This window comes from Lytechinus variegatus, chromosome 5 (genome assembly GCF_018143015.1).
Source record: "Lytechinus variegatus isolate NC3 chromosome 5, Lvar_3.0, whole genome shotgun sequence".
Classification (NCBI taxonomy): Eukaryota; Metazoa; Echinodermata; class Echinoidea; order Temnopleuroida; family Toxopneustidae; genus Lytechinus; species Lytechinus variegatus.
The window spans coordinates 41017931-41033709 of NC_054744.1; the positions used below are offsets into that span (position 1 = coordinate 41017931).

At 35.7% G+C, this 15779-nt stretch overlaps 1 protein-coding gene across 3 annotated transcripts in view; it reads right to left on the bottom strand.

Annotated features, from left to right (window-relative positions):
* Positions 1-13095, bottom strand: part of LOC121416167 (myosin-IIIb-like) — a 42392-nt gene extending 29297 nt beyond the window's left edge. For all 3 annotated transcript variants that reach the window (XM_041609646.1, XM_041609648.1, XM_041609647.1), the window contains exons 1-9: positions 12862-13095; positions 10974-11039; positions 10198-10331; positions 5858-5960; positions 4578-4680; positions 3830-3986; positions 2442-2547; positions 1734-1853; positions 793-901 (exon numbers count right to left, since the gene is read on the bottom strand). In XM_041609646.1, coding sequence (XP_041465580.1) covers positions 793-901; positions 1734-1853; positions 2442-2547; positions 3830-3986; positions 4578-4680; positions 5858-5960; positions 10198-10331; positions 10974-11039; positions 12862-12972 — 1009 coding nt within the window. In that variant the 5' untranslated portion in view covers positions 12973-13095. The remainder of the gene's footprint in view (positions 1-792; positions 902-1733; positions 1854-2441; positions 2548-3829; positions 3987-4577; positions 4681-5857; positions 5961-10197; positions 10332-10973; positions 11040-12861) is intronic.
* Positions 13096-15779: the final 2684 nt, after the last annotated feature.

Genomic DNA, 15779 nt, shown 5'->3' on the forward strand with positions numbered 1-15779 from the left:
AAGTCTAAGAGAAGGGAGGGGGGGGTGAAAACTTCCAATTCACTTCCAACTGAGATATGAAGATTTAATTTTGTACCACTGGGGAATTGGGTAATCACCGGAATAACCCTGTGGTTAAGATATACAGATGATATAATCCATGAACGAGGAAAGAGCTGGCAAGCAGCTTTTCACCCGTATGGTAATATTGAGGTATAAAACCAGTAATCATGGTTGCAATTTGCAAAGTTCAACAGATCCTCTGCTTTTACAGATTCCATCCTTCAAAACAAAAGACACGCTAGGTGATCAAGCATTTGCTTGTGCAGCCCCCAAGCTCTGGAATAGCTTACCCCTGGAAGTTAGGAAAGCACCATCCATAAACAACTTAATAAAAAGCTCAAAACACATCTATATAACTAATAACAAGCATTTTAAGAGTCCCATAAAGCGCAGTAGAAGATATACTTTATGGAATAGTTTCTGGACTCTATGAATTTATATATTATTATTATGATAGACCTTTCACTGGTTTTGAGTTTTAATACCCCTGATAGGATAGTCACCTATAGATCAAGCCAAGAATACTAATTAAACCCGGTTTCAAGAAATAATTCAATGCGTTTCATTTAATGTTTTGCTCCTATTTAATATGGCAAAACAAGATCATTCAGACAGCAAACAAATACATGAACATTAAATTTTCTTTTATAATTATCACCTCTCAAAACTAACCAGCTACAGTTTTTTAACAGTACAGTATTTCACAATGATAATGTCAATTCAATTTTTTTATGAAATGGTGAAACTAACCTTGTGCTTGTGACTTGGTATAGTTCCTCTGAAATCTCTCTCCATGTGCTACACTGGTTGTATATGTCAAGTTAGACATCAAATCTTCCTTTGCAATCCCCAGAAGATCCTTTAAAAGAAAAATAATAAAAAAATAATAAAAAATAAGATAAAGTCTCTTTCATATCACTCACTATCAAAAAAGGACATAAAATCTTCATTTTGGAGACCCACAAAGATCCTACCCAAGGAAAATATGTAAAAAAAAAATAAGGATCTGAAAAGTCTGTTTGTGTCATCTACACTGTAATAAAGAGGCCCATATATGGTACCAATAAGAATACAATAAAGTTCTAGGCTACAGGAATAAGTAGGGCTGAAAATAAACAAGGAGACAGATTTGCTTTCACATATGGAAAAAGAGGAAATGAAGGAGAGGAATGTTGACATTGCTTCCTGCCCTCTCCTGTTTTCGTCTTCTTTTCTTGATATGTTCATCCTTTCCTTGACCTTCTGCTTCTTTTTCTATTCTTTCTTTCTTTTATTCATATATTATTAAAGAGAAATGCCAGTAGTTGTAGTAACCACTGATTTCATGAGAAAGTCTGTAAAACCAGGCTTAATTGTCAGAATATCATTGATGATCTAGATCTGGTACAGTTACATAAACTGAACTTTGTGAAATCTTGAAATCTACGCTGAAAAATGTTCACACTGAAGATCACCAACACAGATAGGCACACGTGGGACAGTGTATTATTATTGCTGGAATAAAGACCCGACTGAAGTGACTGAAACTGCGCTTATTTTGCTTATTTCTCAGCAATTACACAATTTCTTCCAGAATCCTTTGGCACATACTTTTCATTCATACAAACAGACACTTGGGTGGTCATTGTATTAGATTCTGTAAAAAGTCATTTTTAGATCGTTACCAGAACTGGAATTTATCTTTAAATTACCCCAACTTTCTGAGCAGCTTCAGGATTTGTGATGTATGCTGCGTCCTCTTCGTTAGCCTCTATCTTCAGCTGTCCAAGAGCGAGGACACTGGCTAGAATATGAAACATATCTTCTTTCTCCTGTAAAAACAATATGTTACATCAATTAAAAATCTCTTGGAAACATATCCTTTTTTTCTAATGCAAGAAACATTCTTGGTTAGAACTGGGTGGTATAGTATGGCTGGTTTATAATACTACAGTATCTCTACACATTTCTATGTAAAGGGCAGTCCATTTAATTTCCATATATTTAATTTTAAATAAGCATTACATGAGGTATACAAACATATCTCATACATGATGAAATGGAGAAAGATTTTCTACTTCATCATGTGACCTTTTTTATACTACATGTAAGAAAGCTAATGGACAAAAATCAAACAGAATGAAAGGAAAAATAGAAATTATGAAAAATTAACAAAAAAGATTAAATGAGTGATGCAAAATTAAATAAATGAATTAATAAAAGGGGCACATTTAGAGGTTTAATGAATTCCTAATTAAACTATTATTTTTTTTAATTCAAGACAATAACACTAACAATATAAGAATATCAACCATTTTTGCTGCATACATGTAGCTGAGACAAATTGAAGTGAAAAAAATAACTATATATGGAAACTGAACAAACAGTGAGTTTGTAGAGTGAACAATAATTATTCTGACCTCCTCCAAGAAGCCTACAAGATCCATGGCATTAATGAGCTCATCAAAGTATTTTTTCAGTCCTGCTGGGTTGTTTTTAAGACATGATGGCCCGTTTCTTAGATACCTGTAAACCAAAATGATAACAATAGGTGGTTTCAGACCGCCTCGAAGTTCGCCAGTTCCAGGTATTCTCTGATCGGGAAATTTACCCCGATCAGAAAATACCAGGTATTTTGGTAATGTGAAAGCAAACTACGCGTAATCTCCCCGAAAGAAAATACCCGCTAAATAGTAGGTACTTGGCGAAATTACAAGAACTTTCGTGGGGATTTTTCCAAGGTCGCAGGTATTTTGGCGATGTGAAAGCAAATTACGGGAACTTTTATCCCAGCGTGTCGTTGGGCGCGGCGGCGTGGGTGGCTGCTGGGCTAGAGATTTTGAATCTCCCGCCTTGCCTGCTTATCAGACCACACTGCGCATGCTCGTAACTTCGGGAACTTATCCCGAAGGATGTGTTTCGGGGCGGTGTGAATGCAGGAATAATTAACGGGTATTTTTTAGCCTTAAAAAGTTCTCGTAATTTAACGGGGATTCTTGTGATCGAGGCGGTTTGAAACCGCCTAATGGTAATGCAATCACACACCATGACCTTCTGCTACAATTTTCCTTATAGAACACAGGGTAGGTGTGGTTTAATTGAATTGTAATTTGCCTTCGAATATAATGTACATTTTAAATGCAGTTTTTATAATCATGCATTTATTATCATCTCTAATGCTCTACTGCACCAAGAATAAATATTGATAATCGTTTTGTAGACATAGCTGATTCAGAATTAGGCAGTACAACGTCATTAAAAAATAGCTATTATACATGTAGAACTGAATGGAAATAAAATGAAAAATCATTTTAATGTGATTATTATGAAATAAATTTTAATAACCTTTACCGACTTGAAAACAAATTAATTGAAATTGATTGAATACAGTAAATTAATTAAGTTGAATTTTACAAATCACAGAGAAATTCGAAAGCTGAAAATGAATTCAAATGATTGAAATAAATTGGATTTCAACTGAATGGAATAGAAAGAAACTGAACACATGGGACTAAAATTGATGAACTTATTGAATGGAGTGGACTGTAATCATGGGTAACAATTTATTATTAGGTTTTACCCTTCTTCTTCTTCCTCCTTCCTTTCTTCCATCTCCTCCCCCTCCCTGTCCACCCTCCCTCCCTGTACACCCCCCTCCCTTCCACTTCCTTTATCTTTTATCTCTTTTTTGCTCCTTTTCAAAAATTTTCTTCATATTATTGTTCTCCCTAACCCTTTCTCCTCTTTCTCTTGCTCCTCCTCCTCATCTCCATCTTCGCCTCATCACATCCATTATCTGACCACTCACATATAATCAGAAGCATTCTCCAGTTGTAATTTCTTCTTCATCTCCTCATCCAATCCAGCCAGCATGTAATAGAAGATGTGAAAGTTCTCTTCTCCAGGATTCTGAAAGACCACTCTAGACTTCTCCAATAGGTACTCAGAGATCTTGGCCCCCATCACTGAAAAGAAAAAAAAACAAAAAAACACTTACACCTGTATGGTAAAAATGGATCAAGAGTACTTCTATCAAGATAACGTCTTCATCTTCTTTTTTTCTTCGTCCTATTTTTCTTCTTCTAATCAAAGTAAGCAACTATGCATCATTATGGTGTTTAATTCCCTAGAACTGACTGCTAAATTTCCAGATCAGATTTATTAGAAATTTCCCCTAGTTCCATTGTTTCATGATGCATAATCATTCATACATACGTGCAGTTGTTGACAAATTAATGTCTTCTTATTTTTGCATTCATTAATAAGTCATGTCAGTTATTTACATGTATGTAGTTTGAGAAAATAAAACATTTGCTTCAAATATTAATTTATATCAAAATACAGAATATCTACCCACGAAATGAGAATGGCATGTTGATACTGCAAATGATGAGTAATTGGCAAGTTTGTTAAGTTATCATTTCAAAGTGCTCATTATATCTTGATTTTGATAAAAAGATTAACTAGTCAGTAGGAGAGCTCAAAATGAAATTGACATGTATTAATATTTTTAGTAAAAGTGAAATCATATTTTTGATGTGTTCATGTAACCGTACCTGTTCCTTCCTTGAATTTAAGTTGGATGTATTTTCCAAAGCGACTTGAGTTATCATTCATGACTGTTTGTGCATTACCAAATGCTTCTAATAAGGGGTTGACCTGAGAAACATGATACAGAAAATCAGGAATAAATTATTTCAACAAATTATAACAACAGAGTTAGAACTCGATTTTCCAGTACAAAAATATCACATATTTTCACAGAAATTCATGAATTTTACAATATATTTGGGAAACATTTTCATACAAAAATTCATTAAAAAGTAAAATGAATGAAAAATAATCTGTTTTCAAGTTTTAAGTATTTAGTATAAAGTTCATTAGAAATAAATCTGTTTTTACGTACATGTACCTATATTCTTTTGGATATAAATGCATACATCTATATCTTATCCTTTTAACTTTAAGTGTTAATATGAAAGTTTTCATATAAATCTCCTAAATTAAACCTCGAAGTAACAATAAAGGAATAACTTTTAGATTAGATCTTGATTCAAATTGAAATTGCAATACTTATCCATGCTCATATCACTTATAATCATAAATGAAGATACTTAAATATATTGAAATACTATGAACAAGTTTTAGAAAAACATCATAGTCATGCAACATGATCCCCAAAATCAATGTTTATAACAATGGAATAAGGATTCAGATTTAAAGGAGTACTCCAGGCTTAAAATAGTTATATCCTAATAAATAGAGTAAAATTCACAGGGCAAAATGCTGAAAAATTTCATCAAAATTTGAATACCAAAATTATTGAAGTTTAACATTTATCAATATTTTGTGAAAACAGTAATATGCCTGTCGTCATGAATACTCATTAGATGGGATAATGATGTCACATCCCCACTTTTGTTTTTATGTTATTACATGAAATCATAAATATTTCATTTTTTCACAGATTTGTGAATTTGTGAACAAAATAAGTTGCAGCAATACAATTTTATTTCTTTTTATCAGTTGTAAATCCATTTTTTAAGTTCCTGCAGGAAAAAATAAAATAAACACATTTTCATGTAATAAAATACAAAAGAACAAGTGGGGATATGTATCATCAGTTTGCTCATTGAATTTCAAGAGGACATGCATGGAACTGTTTTATGAGAATAATACAAATCTTCATGTTAAAACTTTGTTTTTCCTTATCCAATTTAGATCCAATTTTTAGTGTTGCATATATCTGATTTTCTTTATCTGTTCAATAACTTATTTTTAGCCTGGAGAACCCCCTAAAAAAAGGTCATGTTGATACAGGACATGTAGCACCTACCTGTAAGATTTGTTGTTCGAGCTGTGATTTTCCCTTGCATAGTTCAATGAGCTGTTTAATGATCAGTTTTGTACTCTCTGTCTTCCCAGCTCCACTCTCCCCACTATGAAGACCAATCACAAAGAAAATATCACATTATAAAACAATCAAACTTCAGTATAAATACCAGTATAAATTTATTCTGCAAAACACACACTCAACATTGCCTATCACCACATAATATCCAATATCAATTTTCTTATATAAATGATCAGGTTAAAGAGAAAAAAAAACATACCAGCCTGATAGTTGACCATTCCCCCACTAACAGACAACTAAACATCACTGATGCTAGTTTGCGTCTGTAACCTATTCTTCATTTAGGTTCCAAGACAATTACCCCCGGACAATTACCCCCCCCCCACCGACAACTACCCCCCGGACAATTACCCCCCAAGGACAATTATCCCCGGACAACTACCCCCCGGACAAATACCCCCAGACAACTACCCCCCGGATAATTACCCCCCGGACAACTACCCCCGACAATTACCCCCGAGGACAATTACCCCCCTGGACAATTACCCCTGGACAATAACACCCCAAGGACAATTATCCCCTGGACAATTACCCCCGAGGACAATTACCCCTGGACAATTACCCCAATAAAATCCTCCCTTCTCTCCAGCATCAATGTTAGAATTAAGTGGGACCCATTGTAAGTTTTTGGTCGGTGGCACAGGTTTTCGAAATATTTTCTACTTTATCTTACATTGATAACTTTTTCTTTCTCTTTTTCCTGTTCTCTCACTTTCTTATTTTTTCCTTTTTTTTTGTTAAGCGGCGCCTTCTGCATCATGAAAAATGGGCCAAAACCTCCCGTTTGGCTATGCATATATTCATCAGAAAATGTGTAAACTGGCCATCATACTAAGTTTTCATAAAACAATTGAACACGATTAGTCATAAAAATCACAAATGCTGAATATTTCTGATTCCAACTGATCTTATTTTTAATTTTTTTAAATATTTATTTTGGATTTAATTTCTGGAAAGAAATCAGGCAAAAAGATAAAACGTAAAAAGACCCCTTCATATGTAGAAATATATTGAAAGTCGATAATGCAACTATCAACACTAACACTGTCAAGTAGGACCTATAAACCTGTTATTTTAAAACAATTCAACTAACAAGAAGCTAAGAATTTCATTTTAATCTGGAATGTGCAGCAATTATTGTTTCATTATAAAACAATAATTGCTGCACATTCCAGATTAAGATGTGGCTTTATAACTTAATACAATAAGCTAAAAACTTTATGCAAAGATAATACACACAAGAACACCTTGTAATTTTACCATTTAGGCCCTAAATGGTAAAATTACAAGGTGTTTTTTGTGTATTATTCTTGGGTGAAAGCAATTAAACATTAAAGAAGGAAATTACGTACCAAAATTACTAAATTGTAAACAATATGACATCAAATACAGTGTTTTTCTATACAAATTGGCAATCATGATAGTATACAATTCGTTTAAGATGCATTTTAAGGCTGGTTTGTAAGAATTTATAACAAGTAGAAGTAAGAAGCAGGCCTATGCAAATCAAATAATGCGACCGAGCAGCGTGAGCTGAAAAAAATAATATTTAGACCCTAAAACGTACATTTTACCGAGCACTTGAAATAATCAATTTGTAAATTTGAAAATAATGAAAGCTCGTTATCCGAGATGAAATATGTTTTGTATATTGACTTCAAAACTTGATATTTTAAGCTACATATTAGCCTATTTAACAAGATATGTATCTCATCGAACAGGCTATGCGAGCGCGAAGTGCGAGCGAAAAATTTAATTTAGTGACATGAAATGTATTTTTAAATAATTTTCCAAGTCTTTCTCTGACCTTTATTTTTCACTCGTCTCCCTCCTCTTATTTTACCTCTTCTTTTTCCTCCTTTCTTTCCCCTTCTTTTTCTTTTTTCATTTTCTTGCTCCGCCAATAGGGGGGGGCAGTCCCCTCGGCCCCTCCTGGATCCGCCTATGCATGGAGCTCACTTTTACAGCTTTCTTACGGCGTTCGTTTGATTCCAAGATACTTGAGAATGCCTTGAGTACTTCTTACGTCAAACGTACGGCCGACGTATGACTCTGTGCACTCCTTTTGTCTAGGGCAGGGGTTCTCAAACTACGGCCCGCGGGCCGGATCCGGCCCGTGGAGCTTCTCAATCCGGCCCGCGAGACTCTGCTGGGGTTTATAAAATCACTTTAAGTCACACTACGAAACATAGCTCAATATGATTACATTGTGTATCCATGTAGACCTAACCATAATAAAAGTAATGGCAGTCAAATTAATTTGACTTTTAAACAAAGTTTAGTGGAGTCTTTTCTGTCTGTTAGATATACTTTCTTATTAGATGACCAGCGCTGCTCTTACCATGTTTGGATCTACATACAGGTGCGAAAATGCATTTTCCACAATGAACATTTAAAAAGAACTAACTCATATACCGAAATACCTTGACAGGGGCCCTGGAACGATTTTCAAAGTGGGTGGGAGGGGGGGGGTGGGCTGGCCATGCAAACAATTACACAATCATATAATTTTTACGTTTTTGTACATGGTTTTGGAACCCCCTTCCCTCTTCTGCGGCCCCTGCTTGACCAGTGAACATATCACCAGTGCCTTCGTCTGGCAATTACACCTTTTAATTGTGCCAAGCCAAGTAACTTGTTGCTTACAGACTGTCGCGTTTCCCATATTGAAAGTGATTAGGAGATTGACACCCTTGTCAGAGTATACAACGGACATGCTTCATTATTCATTCTACTTTGACTACAAAAATATTGATACCTCAAGACATTATCTGTCTCCACAATACCAGATATGTATAAGTACAATCCAGACTCCTTTCAACAAAGTGCTACAATTTTGTTATCAATATTGACTCTCACTGTATTTTGAAATCTTTTCTAATTTTACCTGCGTTCCGTATGAAACTGTTATAAATTTGTTGGATTAAATGCTCCCAAAGTAAGGGCCAGATTGCACAAGATAGCATCTAGAACCCCGACCGCAAGGTTCTTTGCGCTTCGTGCACATTTTTTTCTAAGTTTCCAAATCACCCTGGCCCTTTCAGGTTTACTTGGAGTCTCATCTGGCCCTTCAAGGAAAAAGTTTGAGAACCCCTGGTCTAGGGGGTTATTGTCCTTGGGGGTTATTGTCGGGGGTAGTTATCCGGGGCGTAATTGCCTGGGGGGGGGAGTTGTCCCGGGGCAATTGTCCGGGGGGTAATTGTCCTTTGGGGGTAATTCTCCGGGGGGTAGTTGTCCAGGGGTAATTATCGGGGGGGGGTAGTTGTCCGGAAGTAACTGTCCGGGGGGTAGTTGTTCGGGGGGTAGTTTTCCGGGGGGGTAATTGTCCAGGGGGTAATTGTCCAGGGAGTAGTTGTACGGGGTTAATGGCCGGGGGTAATTGTCCGGGGGGTAATTGTCCTCGGGGGGTAATTGTCCTCAGGGGGTAATTGTCCATTGGGTAGTTGTCCGGGGGGGGGGTAATTGTCCAGGGGGTAGTTATCCTGATCCCCTTCATTTATACTAGATTACTAGGTAGTTCGCTCCACACTGCACAATAGATTCAAGGACATAGAAAATGTATTGTGAAATACCCTTCATGACAATGAACAACCAAGAAGTCTCTATTGAAAATTGGTGAATCAAAACAGCAGTTTAGTCCTTAACTCTGGACAAACAATATATTTGCAATTTTTTGTCAGCTCGAAACTTTGAGACGAAACTGCCGTTCTTGTTCACCAATTGTTGACAAAGGAAATCAAATATTTCATACATACATACCATTGAATTATTTGTATGTCAAGAAAAAGGCACTAGAGCACCAAGTGGGGATCGAACCCGGGTCAAAGTGATCCAACACCCCGCTCTCTTGAATAATAGGAGGTGACAAAAAGATTTCCCTTTACGTTTGATCAACACTCATCAGATGTAAAGTAATCATAATTGTGGGTGCATCGTGGTCTAGTGGTTCTGACTCTCACCTTGGAAACAGAGGGTCGTGGGTTCGAATCGTAGCCATGGCGTGTTTTCTTTCAGCAAAAAATTTATCCACACTGTGCTGCACTCGACCCAGGTGACATGAATGGGTACCCAGCAGGAGAAATTCCTTACATGTGCACACTGAGTGCAGGTGATGGTAGCTTGAGCTAAAGCCGGGGTAGTAATAGCAGCGCTTTGTATCCTCTGGCAAAAAGTGCTTTATAAATCCAGCTATTATTATTATTATAATTAATGTTATATTTAATCATGATATCTTGTGAGAAAGAGACAGTGTGAGATCTCACCTGATGACGATGCATTGATTCTTTTTTCCTCCTACTGCAGTCCCTGAAAGCATAAACTGGTAGGAAAGGTCCGATACTGCGTAGATGTGGGGTGGATTATCATTACGTTTGGACTGTTTGTACTGGTCTGTATACTGTATATAAAAGAAAAATACAGATCAATATTTTGCACATGCCTACTATTTATCAATAAGTTAGAAATCATGTACATGTATTTTGTTACAAAAGATCTCCAGAACTCCCTGTATACTGTAGATTAAGTCAAAAGAAATTAAGACACTATTATATACCTACATGTAGATAAAAACTATTGAAGTTTAAATGATAGGCCTATAAACAATTTTTAGGGGAAAAATACATGAAAATGCAGATAAGTTACATGCGATTCCTTTTTAATTCCACTCAGTGAACCAAGCTTCATACGGTACGCTATAAGATTTATAAACTTTATTTCATTTTCTGTCAAAATCATTGTAGAATAGCAACACAGATTCCAATTTTACATACTGTTCAAACATCAAATGCTATACAAAAATTTAAAATAAAAAAATGGGCCCAAAGATATGAAACCATTCTCGGTTTACAGTAACCTCCCCCCCCAAAAAAAATGATATTGATAATTTTTTTCTTAAAAATGATATATCAACTTTTATATATGTGCTTATAATCAACGGAACAATTTATACAAAACACAAGATTGACAGAGTTAATCATTCAAATTAACAAAAAAATAGTAAAGACAAAGAATAAAATGATAAACTGAGAAAAGAACAAACCTTCTTTCCATAAATTCCCAAGTCCCGGAATGGGTTTACAGCAACCAGGATGTCACCTACATAGGACTGATAAATTACAGATCGGTCGTCAAAACAAGTGATGGATAGTGTCTTTACATTAAGATATTACAAAAAATTTATACACCCAGATATAGATAGGGAATAACAATATAAATATGACAAAAAGAAGCATTAACACATTTGTAATATGTCTGTTTCTCAATAAACAAATCAACAAAATCTAGTCAATAGTTGATCGATGATATTGTAAATTGCCTAACTTTGGCACAGAAAACATACATGTATGTTTAGAAATACAATTTTACAATTTTTAAGCCATATTAAATATTGCATACATGCATGTACATGTCTCACAATTTTGAACAAAGTTAATAACAAGAGTTGTGTGATTAGAGCAAAAACAGAAAATTCTAACTGGTTGCCATCAAAACCAAGGAAAGAAGAAATGGAGTGATCAGATTATAGCGGTAAACTTAGACTGATATATCTGCTATATCAGGGGCATTTTTCCAACATTGTCTCATTTCTATTTATCCTCCTCCTATACAGACGGAATGGCGGCCATTAGGCTCATAATGGTGGAGCGAGCAAACAACCAGACGAAGTCCCAGCGGAGCATATCCCTGACAGAAATAGATCTAGACCAATTTATCGGTCTACTTTAAACTCTACACAAAAAAGATGATTGATCTTGGCTCCCCCTCAAAGAAAATTTTTTAAAAATAGATCTACATAATCAGTGAAATGTTAGATTTTTGTGTATTCAAGGTGTGATTTTTTTTAACATGGTTGAATTCATGATAAATCTAGTAGACCCTTTAGGCACTCACAATAATCCGATGTTAGCTATGGTAATAGGATACACCTCAATTCTAAACACAAATAGATCCAACGTTAGGTTCTACTTCTAGTTAGTAATACATGTATAATTACGTCCTTAGGGTTAGACTAGTTCATTATAAGCACAACATAGGTGGCTCGAGGAAAATGGCCGATGAACGCACCTTTTTGATCTAGTTCATCATTTACCCAGCTATTAGTAGGAGCAGTTAAAAATCATGAATTATCATTATTATTATAATTATTATTTATAATCACGTATTATATTTTAGTATTTTAATTTTTATCTATAAATTGTTATTCAAAACGGCATTTTGTAACATCGCTAATTTGAAGGCGTTTGAAGATTCACATATCAACAAAATTCACACTTATAAACCGATATATAAATACGGATTTCCTAGGGAAATCCATCCGGGTGTGGAGGTCTCGCTTATGCATATGGGAGGCGTTCAAGGCTCCATGATGAAGAAGTACGGTACATAATTATATATGTCAAAATATTTTTAAAATATCATCATGGAGTCCTCAAGGCTAGGAAAATTCCCTTTTTTTTGAGTTATTGAGAAAAAAAATACATGAACATATGATCAAAAAAGGCGTAAATATTCTTTTAGAATGCAAACGCCAATAAACTAGAATAAAGTAGAAATTTTTTACTTGCACTGTACACTCAACACTTGACAAGCACAAGGTACAATAATACACCAGTGGCGGACTGTACCAGCCTGGAAGAAGAAGAAGAACTATTTAAATTTTCACTAGGGCCTATTTCAATTACTTATATTTCAATTTGATAAATGTCTATTGTAATGTTATAATGTTATCATTTTTGTATATACTTCAAATGTGATTATATGTTACTATGCCAATTGTATCATAATTGTAAATATGAAATAGAAATTAAAAGTGGAATATAAAACAACTGATTTATAAAACAACTGAAAAACTAAACACTAACCAACCAACAAGTCTTGACCTACACAAATATGGGCGTATGGGACTGCTTGTTGTATACCGTACTTACATAGATTTGATCATCACTATATCGATGCTTCAGTTCAGCTAGGAGAACTTCTTCATCAAGATATGGCAAGCTGGCCAAATCATGGGTTTGACCGAGGGCAGCCCTTGCCATTTTCCGTCAATTTCTTTCCAAACTTGTCTTAAAATCACAAGATATAGTGCCAGTATTTAGTTTCCAAAACTTTAAAACTTAACAAAATAACAATCAGCTCCAGATCATCGCAACCGAAACTAAACGGACGGCAGGATTTTGAGCGTGGGCGTGGCTATTTTAGGGGTACTGTAATGCACCCATTTAGGGCCGAATAGGGTGTGCCTGACCTCAAATATAAAGGTGCAGATACCATTTCCCTTGGTTTCAATTCAATGTGAAAAGTAAGAGGTTGTCATATCAGTAAGCTTTATCGATGAGTTTTTAGAGATGAAATGACAACAAAATACAAATTAATTCATGTTGCTTCCGATTGAAGGAAAAGAATTAAGGTGAGCTGCACGGCACTGTAATACGCATTTATTGCTTTTAGGACGTTCCACAGTCATGAAATCCATGTCATTTTCACAAAATTTTGTGCATGCAGTGGGCTTTCAGCACCTAAGTGTTCAAAATATGCAAAAATTAACATGGGTTCATGTGCTTGATTTTGAAGTTTATTGAAAGGTTTCAAGAAATACGCAATAAAATTAATTTTGCATTCCCGGGTTTGCATTTTAGACCCGGATTTTAGACTCGCGCGATCGGCGAAGTCAAAATCCATCTACATATCACAAAATTTTACATTATAAAGATAAGAAACTTATATTGCTATTCGTTTGCTCTTTGAAGAGTAGCAGCACCTGAAAGAAGACAAAAACATATCTAAGAAAAATTGAAATTCATATACTAGCAACAAATTTAAGAAGACTGAAGGCCTACTAAGCAATATATTTAAAGCCCATGTCATTTCCACCAAACAAAAAAGGCTTAATTGTGCATAACGACAAATGTATTTCCCCATTTAAAGGTCAACTCGGCCACCTCAGAGTAATGTTGATTTGAATCAATATAGAAAAGTCAGACAAGCATTATGCTGAAATTTCATCAAAATCGGATGTAAAATTTTGGGGGGAAAATGAGAGAATCGAACAGAATCGAAGTGTCCCTCACTCACTACTTCTTTTGTTTGTTAATCTTTGAATTGTACAATATATTTTACAGATTTGATATTGAGGACCAATTTGACTGAAGCATTAATGTTAAATGGTAATGGTAATTCCACATGTTCAGGGAGGAATGAAAATTTGTTTAACAGGACAATATTAGAATAGTGAGTGATTGATGTCACCACTGAGTTCCCTAATTTGCATCATGGACCTGCAGGATCATATATACATGTTTCGTGAAATAAAGCAAAAATTAAAAATGTCATATCTAAGTCTTATTTTACATCCGATTTTGATGAAATTTTCACTTAGTGTTATTCTTGTTGGATTTTTCTCTTTTCGTTCAAATAAACTTTTTTTGGGGTGGACTTTAATTAAACTCGAGATCGTAATTGTCATACTTCTCAGCCCTGTCGGCAGAGTAAAAAAAGGTATAGAGGCATCTAAGCTTGTCCATAGATTATTTTCAGCTAGCTTCGTATACATCAAGACTACAGGGGTGGCGATCCCGGGGGCGGGGAGGGGGGGGGCACAGTGTCCCCATATTTTTGAAGCACTGAAAAGGTATCCCTTTTTACGCAAGAAAAATGCCCCTCATGAACGTGTATACAGTGCCCCTTTTATCGGAAGAGGACCCGTTTTAGGTGTTTCGAAGATGCCCTTTCTCATATAAGTGCCATTTTTTCTCGAAAAATGCCCCCTCACGGACGTGTTCTGCGGCCCTTTTACCTGAGAAGGGCCCATTTTATGTGTTAGCATATTATGTGCCATACCGTATATGTGCCAAATTCCCCCCCCCCCCCCCCAAAAAAAAAAAAAAAAATCCTCATAATCGTGTTCTGTGCCCCATTCTCATGAGAAGGACCCGTTTTATGCCGTTAGCAAGTGCCCTTTTGCCATCTTGTGCCTTTTCTCGTATCAGTGCCCCTTTTACCCAAGAAAAGTGCCCCTGACAAACATGTCTTGTGCCCCTCACATAAGAAGGATCCATTTTGTGCCTTTAGCAATTAAAAAAGTGCCCTTTATCTTCTTATAGATGTCCTTACTCTTACCAGTGCACCTATTTACCCAAAAGTACCCCTCACGAATGTGTTTCGTGCCCCTTTCAGAAAAGAACGACCGGTTTTATGTCTGAGCAAACGCTCCCTTGCCTTCTTGTCAGGGTTACACTTCGTAATTCCGAAGGTTCTTTATTCCGAAACACTTTAATTGCCTATACCTCAATGTTCGTTAATCCGAAAACGTAAAAGGGTTCGTTAACTTCCTAACATGACGTTATTCCGAAGGTTCGATAATCCGAAAATGAAATCAAGGTTCGATGTTCCGAAGGTTCGTTAATCCGAAAACGAAATAAGGTTTGTTGTTCCGAAGGTTCGTTAGTCTGAAAATGAAATAAAGTTCGTTGTTCCGAAGGTTCGTTATTCCGAAAACGAAATAAGGTTCGTTAATCATTTCGTTTTCGGACTAACTTCGTTTTCGGATTAACGAACCTTCGGAACTACGGAACTCAATTTGTTTTCGGATTAACGAACCTTCGGAATTACGAACCTCATTTCCATTTCGGACTTACGAACCTTCAGAATTACGAACCCTCGGAAATACAAACCTTCGGAACAACGAACCTTCCGAATATCCGTACCTTCGGAATAATGAAGCTTCGGAATTACGAATGTATATGTGCTTAAGTGCCTTTTCTCGAATCAGTTCCCCTTTCAAGGATCCTTTTAATGCCATTATCAATTAAAAAGTATCAAAATAGCCTGCTGTGTATTTTAAGTT